Here is a 7849-nt window from a genome sequence, read left to right as displayed (position 1 = left end):
GTCCGGGCAACTTCTCCAATTCAGAAACGAACAGTGTATTCCTGCATTTTTAATAACCAGTCTGCTTCAAAGTTCTCATCTATTTTCTCTGATTTATATAACAGCCCTATTCAAGTTCTAACAGTAACGATCCGTTCAATAATGTCAATGTCAATAACCTGTGATCCTCTGCCGTCGCACCTATTACGACCAGGTCAGTAGCAGCCACCAACACGTCTCCCTGGAGAAATGATGCGCGGATGGAAAAAACAAAACTCAGTGTTAATTTTCTACACATGAAAGAGCTTTTGACTTTGCTCAATCAAAAAATCCAGACTGTGAGAACAGATTACTTCCCAGACTTAATTACTACTAATAAACACAACCCACAAGCTCTGTTCAGCACAATCAGCTTGTACAAACTGCTCCCGTCGCTATCTCTGCCACCTCAACTGAAGGTTGTGAATTGTATCCATCATTTTTCAATTCAAGATCAAGAGAATCAGATTCAACATTGTGCCCTCCTCCTCTGCTTTTGACCCACCTAGTAGTGTTCTAAATTTACTAACCCATTTTACCACCATTACCATGCACAACCTCATAGAGTCCATTTCTCATCTGTGACCATCTTCCCGCCATCTTGATATCTTACCCCCTAAATTCTTTACGTAGGTGCTATCTCTCGTCGGTCCTGCTGTTCTCACTATTATAAACATGTCCCTCAGCCCCCTCTAAACAAACCCGGCCTGGATCCATCCGTTTTGAACAATTTTGGACCCATTTTAAAATGTCCTTTCATTTCCAAAACACTGGAAAAACTTGACACTGAGTAGCTTCTTCAAGTTGTCGAGGGGAATAACATCTTTGATAAATTTCACTCTGACTTTCACCAGAACCACGGTAGTGAACCTGCTTTGATATGAGCCACCGATGACATCTTTGTGCAGGCTGATAGGGGGGAACACTCCACCTTGGTCTTACTCGACGTGAGCGCTGCCTTTTCATCATTAATTGACTAAATAAATGCGTTGGTATCTCAGGGGAAGCTCTAGAGTGTTTTTTGTCATATTTGTTAAGTAGACGTTTCGAGTCTCTGTGGGTAACAATGTGTCCTCATCTGCTCCACTGTTATATGGGTTGCCCCAGGGGTCAGTCCTCGGTCCTATTCTTTTGTCTTTGTGTAGGTTTCCTCTGGGCCAGATTATAAATCGCATTGGGTGTTTATCCTATCATTGTTACGCGGACGACACTCAGCTATATTTTTCAGTGTAACTAGATGATTTCATCCTATACACTCTCGTCAACTGTTTTGCTGCAATAAAAGCCTTCTTCAACTAAATTCTGACAAAACTAAGCTTCTTATCATTGGCCGTGAAAATAGTTGGCATTAAATAATGGCATTTTTCGGCGTATTGGCCCACTTGCCCTCTATGTCAAAACTAACGCAAGGAATCATGATGTGACGTTTGACCTTAAATTGAGATTCCAACACCATGTCAACAAATTGGTTCAGTCCTGTTTTTTTTTTTCAACTCAGGAAAATTGCAAAAAATCACAACCCTCTTATTTGCCTCTGACTTATAACGTATCGTTCGTGCCTTCATTTTTTCCGTCCTTGACTACTGCAATGCCCTTTTCACTCGCTCTCGTCAAGCTGCCCCACCACATCTTCAGCTTGTACAAAATGCAGCAGCTATGCTATTAACCAGGACTGGCCGTAGATCGCACATCACTCCTATTTTAGCCCAACTGCATTGGCTCACAGTGAAATTCAGGATTGATATTCAGAGTCATTTAATCACTTTAAAGGCCCTACGCAGTTTAGCTCCTGCCGACATTTCCGAGCTACCAAGCCCTCACACTACCGAGCGGTGGCCTAGCTTATCCACCCAAAACCCGTTGGCCAAACCGCGTTCCAAAATAAAAACCAAAGGCTGCGCTTCTGCTGCCCTGGAACCCAGACTTTGGAACAATCTCCCCCTTCCCATTATATCAGCTGAGCTGAGCTGAGCTGAGCTGAGCTGTTCTAAACCACATTTAAAATACCACTTTTTTAGGATGGCCTCTCCACATCGTTCGATAACTGCTCTGGGTGGTTACTGGTTGCTGGTTGCTGTATGCTTTCTGCTGCTGTATGCTTTATATCTGTATGTATTTTTGGTTGCATTGTTGATGTAAAGCAATTTGTAACCCGTGTCAAAAAATGTGCTAGACAAATTAAGTTTTCCTTATTTAAAATATTTTTATCTTTATTCAAACAAAATAATTTAATGTATAATGCAGTTAATATTAGTTATTAATACATTTTCTCATGTACTTACAGATTATGATTTTAACACTGAAAGGGACCATTTTAACTTTTGATACTTTAAATACATTTACAAGATACAAGAGACTTTTTTTATTTTTACAGCGTCGTATTGATACCAAATGATCTGAGTGCTTCTTTCTAAAGTATCTTGTTATAACATCATCATATTAGAATTAATACAATATTTAACAATTTACATACTTTTGATATTTTCTTCTATTAGTTTTAAAAAAAAATTTGTTTACAGTTTCAATAGATTTTTAAAGACTCTTGATTTCTCTCTGTGCTTGTTTCTAAATGTAATTAAATTACGGAACTCAGGACGTCAGTAGCACCAGTTATGTGTTTATTATATTTAAATACTGTAAAGGTTTTACTTCAGTTAAAGCAGAAGAAATTTACCAACATGAAGAGAGAACAAAAGCAGAACACTCATTGGTCAGTCTTAGCCCCGCCCCTCTACGTTAGCCACGCCTCAGGCAGCAGACCCAGCAGCACAGCCAATAGGACAGTGGCGGGCAGCAGTTGCCGTAACGATGGAAACGCGGCTCGGCCAGACCTCCGTGTGACCAGCCATCGTCGGTGACCTCCTTCCCTAGCCAGCGCTTCCCGTTCTGGGACGCATCTCCAGCCGCCGGGCTGCAGGAGGAGGTGCAGGTCTGCTGGGCCTTCACTCCCAGGAAGGAGGCCAAGTCCAGGTCCAGACCCGCTGCTCCTCCTCTGGGACGAGGTGTATTCTGTCGACACTGAGGACACGGGATCCACACCTGGAGCGACAGTTTCAGTTTCTACTCAGTCTGAGTTGAGAAGAGATTAACCCCCTAAGACCAATGGGAGCTGTAGTTGTTGAGTCCCTTTGAGTTAAATGGAGATTTTTCACTGTGACCTCAAAACACGAAATCATGTTCCCCACAGAAATGTTGATAGAATGAGGATTTTGACCTTTTCTGATGAAAGAAAAACACTTTTTATCGACTTTATGCATCACGACGCTGACAAATTTACAGAATTACACTATTTTGAAGTTTGTCTTTCAAAACAACAGGAGCCATTCAGCTGCGTCATTAATTTCCATTTCGATAAACACCTTAGGTGCTTTCATCACTGACACTTTCTCGGACACTTACCTGCAGTTGGCTGACACTTCAGCCGCTTTCGGTGCTGACGCAGCAACTTACTTCACCTTTCACATGATACAGTAGAAGTGGCACTGATTCCTGTCTTTCAGCAGCTGTATTTACATGGACGGTTCCATATTTCAGCTCCCGTCAGTGTGTGGGAACGAAGTGTGTATGAACTGGACCCCGTCACGCTCCATTCATTTCACCGTAGTTCGAATCGCCTCATACCTGACAGGTGTTTGACTGAGCTCAACGACAGCGTGTTAGCCTGCAGGTGAGTGCTGATGATGACATTACTCACCTGTTCGTTGATGACTGTGTCCAGCCTCTTCAGACACGCCTGGCAGAAGGCGTGGCCGCAGTGCAGTCGCCTTGGCAACCGCGTTGCCAAGTCGTAGCTGCCGAAACACACGATGCACACCAGATCCTGCCTCCTCAGCGACATCATTGTCTCTATGACAACGGAGGAGGGAGGATGGGGGGGGGGCTGACAAATCACTTCCTCTTCCTCCTCCTCCTCCTCTTCTTGTTTTTTTCTGTCATCAGACATTTTGTTCTGATTGGACGAAGAGGAGAAAACTTTCTGTTTCTATTTTGAATTTATCGTGAAGTGACCGATCGCATATAGAGCTGGACCAGATTGGGACTGAACCGGAGCCAGACTGGGACCGGACAGGAGCCAGACTGGAGCCTGACTGGAGCCTGACTAGGAGCCTGACTAGGAGCCTGACTGGGACCAGACCAGGAGCCTGACTGGGACCAGACCAGAGCCTGACCGGAACACAGATACAGAAAATAACAGCGAAATAAAACTACAGTACAAATACTACACCAGCACTTAAATGTAGTAATATATTTGTATACATTTATATATATTACTACATTTGTTTTATATATTTAATACAAATGTACTAAACTGATTAAATGCAACAGGACATACAATATGAAATATTTGCAGTAAATAACATGAATTAAAAACATAGAAATTGACAAAAAAAAATGCTTCTTAATTCAAATAAAAACAGATTTATCTAAATTTATTTTAGTAAAAGCTCCACCTGCTGTTCGCTGATTGGTCAGATTCTTAATGTAAACACAGACTCACCTGGATTTTTCTTCTTCCTGTTTGTTTTACTTCACATTTTCTCTTCACATTTACTCTTTTCTCCCTTCTTGTTGTCGTCTTTGTGTTCTGTTGTTTGTCATTTCTTCTGTCACTCTTTCATTTCCCCCTCTTCTTTTCCTTTCGTCGTTTTTCTTCGTCCTTTATTCCAGTTTTCTCTCTCTTCTCATCTTCCTTTCTCTTGTCGTTTGTTTCTTTTCCTTCTTGTCTTTCTCCTTTGTTTTTCTTCTCTTCTAGTCTTTTATTCCACTTGACTTTCCCCCCTTTCTTTTGTTTATCCTTCTCTCCTTTTTCTTCTTCGGTTTTTTCGTTTTTCTTCTGTCTTTTTGTTGTTATTATCACCTCCTCTTCTTTTGTCTTTCTTTTATTTGCAGTCTTGTTGTTTCCTCTCTTCTCGCTCTTCTTCTTCTGTTCTTTCGTTCTTGTTGTTCTTCTGCCTGCCCCAGAGAGAGAGAGCCACCTCCATCAATAATTCAGCTTCGCTCACCTGACAGTCTTTGAATCGGTTTATCATTAAACAGTTTTTTTAAATCAATAAATCCTTCAACTCTGATTAATTATAATGTAAACATGTAGCAACACGACATAGTGTGTAACAGTACCAATCTCTTTCATATGAATCCAGTATTTGTACTAGACAAAACTGCAGTACAAATACTACAAATAAATGTACAAATACAAAACCAAAAATATAACAGACTTAAAATATGAAAGATTTCATGTAAAATAAATGAAACAAGTCAAATTCTGTTATAAAAGAAACGAATGAAACACAAATCAATAACTTATCAATAGCTACACACACTGAAATTAATATCACATCAGTTTACATATATAACATATATTCATATTTAAACTTTGATAGTATAAAGCTTGAGCGAGTTAAGTGATCAATAATCTGATTTGAAACCTGATCAGCCAATAGAAAGTGGAGCTGTTCTCAGGTTTCTATTGGGTGCTGGTGTTGACCTATCAGGTTACACAGCTTAGTGTGGACGTAGAGAGGTCACCATGGCAACAGAGAGAGACACACACTGTAGCCTATGTATATATATATATATATATATATATGTATATATATATATATATATATATATGTATACATATATATACGTGTGTGTGTGTGTGTGTGTGAACATTGTTATTTTCGTTCTTGTTGTTTTTTCAGGAAAATATTATCTAGATGTTTCTCTGCACTTTTGCAGCCCTGAGTTGTGACTGCAGGTGACGCAGCCTGTTTCATTTCAGGAATCCAGAGTAAAGAGCAGGAGTGTGAACGACACCTCGACAGTTCAGAGAGTAAAACCCACCACAATCAGATATAACCTCCAGCTGAACGATGGGAAACGTGAACCCAGATCAGTTTCCATCAGTTTATGTTTCAAAAAGACACTTTGTCAATATTCACGGTCACGTGGTCTTTATTTCACCAGGTCAATAAATCAGACACAGAAAACCTCTAGTGTACAAACGCTATGATCTTATTCCACATGGCACACTGTCTTCATACTTCAGAAACTCCTTCATATAAAATGTTCTAAGTCATTGTTATTAAAAAATATAAATACTTTATGGAAAATTTCTAACACTTCCTGAAAGAAAAGACAAAATCATAATCATTTCCTCTGAAGACAGAAAAACTGGATAAAATCTATATCAACACATACAAACATCACGAGTTGTTCATTATCAGAATATGTGGAAGAAATAAAATCACTTGGCAAACAAGGAAATCCTCTAAAATGTCAAAAATCTAAAATGTGTATAAATGAGATTTATCCATTTATAACTTTATACAGTTTACAGGTGTTTTAGGTGTAATTTTATCATCATTCTCTCAGAGGAGAAGAGAAGTTTTTCATCTGCTGTTTCAGGTAAAACAGAAACTGGGACTAATGAACTTTAAATGGATTCATTCAATATATTCATTGTTTAATGGAGCTGTTGTTTTTTAGTGAATTTGTCCGGTGACGTATTTTACCAACAGTACTGCATTAATGATGAAATTACAAACCTGTGACACAAAGATTTTCATATGTTTTCTAAAACTCAATGGTATCAAACAGAGACATTAACGGTAACATCGGCAGCAGCCATTTTGTGTCTAATCTGCTCCCAAATCAATAAACTGATGTTTTATCTTTTTCTGTCAGTTTGTGGTTTTTAAACATCAGCAGGAAACCGAGAGAAACTAAAGTTTAGAAGAAAGGAGAGAAAATGACAACAAAAAAAAAAACATTAGACAGAGAAACAAAAATGAACAGTTCTTTCTTGTTTAACTTCTTGTAAAAACGTGTCAGAATAACTGATAACTAATAGTTCACTTACCCGGTTATTCCTGAAGCTTTCAGCTGTGTCCCATGGCCTTCTTCAGTGAGTGGAACCTGCTGAGCTTCAGGAATATTTCAGTAAGCGGACCTTGAGATTTTGTCTCAGCTTTTATTTTTTCAGTTGTTTAACGGAACAAACGGGATTTTGACAGTTTTTACTTTCTAATTTTTAATTGACACGAAATGGCTGCCACCGAGTAAACAACTTCCTCAAGTTCATGACCTTTCTTCCTTCCTTCCTTTCGTCATCGCCGCCTCAGTGGTGGCTTTGTTTCCTTCCCTTCCTTCCATCCAATCACAATCCTCCGGATGCCGTGACATCACAACGCGTCGCTGTGACGTCACGTCTCGCCACGGTGAAATCACTTCCTCCTTCTGCAGCGGTAGCAGCAGGCGCGACACCCCCCCTTCCCCTCCTCCCCCCCTCCGTCTTCCTTCACCATATATGGCGGCGGGGGGACGGAGCTCGACGCGCCGTATGGGTTTCCATCGTTACTGCTAAGCGCCAGTGGATTGGCTATCACCGTGGCAACGTCATCTGAGGGGCGAAGCTGAGCACGCGGGATGGTCACCTGACCGTACGGGTTGTCCAGAGAGACGTTGATGTTTGATGACATGGTGGCGTGTCACAGGAGGGCGGGGCTAAAACTGACCGGTCAGACGCCGAAGGAGTTCTGTGGAGAAATGACGAGAGAGAGAGAGAGATTAGAGGGAGAGAAGAGGTGGAGGAGGAGGAGGAGGAGGAGGAGGATATCATCTCACTATCCATTATGGAGTGATGATATCCTATATTAGAGGAGGAGGAGAGGAGATAAAGAAAGAGGAGGAGCAGAGGACAGGAGAAGATAGAGGAGGAGAGGAGGTAAAGAAGGAAAGGAGGAGGTGGAGAGAAGGAGGCAGATGAGGAGAGGAGGGGTTAGAGGAGGTAGAGGAGGAGGTGGGGGGGTAGAGTACGTAATGGAGCAAGGAAAGAAGAAGAGGACGA

The 7849-nt window shown here is 40.9% G+C and overlaps 1 protein-coding gene across 1 annotated transcript; it reads right to left on the bottom strand.

The window, feature by feature from the left end:
* Positions 1–2754: 2754 nt before the first annotated feature.
* On the bottom strand, positions 2755–4035 carry rnf224 (ring finger protein 224). The gene is made up of 3 exons (XM_040158116.1): positions 4027–4035; positions 3713–3925; positions 2755–3057 (listed from the first exon to the last, which is right to left on the bottom strand). The coding sequence occupies exons 1-3, from the start codon at positions 4033–4035 to the stop codon at positions 2755–2757; spliced, it is 525 nt and encodes a 174-aa protein (XP_040014050.1).
* Positions 4036–7849: the final 3814 nt, after the last annotated feature.

The sequence above is a fragment of the Xiphias gladius genome, chromosome 20 (assembly GCF_016859285.1).
Source record: "Xiphias gladius isolate SHS-SW01 ecotype Sanya breed wild chromosome 20, ASM1685928v1, whole genome shotgun sequence".
Lineage (NCBI taxonomy): Eukaryota > Metazoa > Chordata > Actinopteri > Istiophoriformes > Xiphiidae > Xiphias > Xiphias gladius.
The sequence above is the reverse complement of the archived record's forward strand: the minus strand, read 5'-3'. Positions and strand labels throughout refer to the sequence as shown.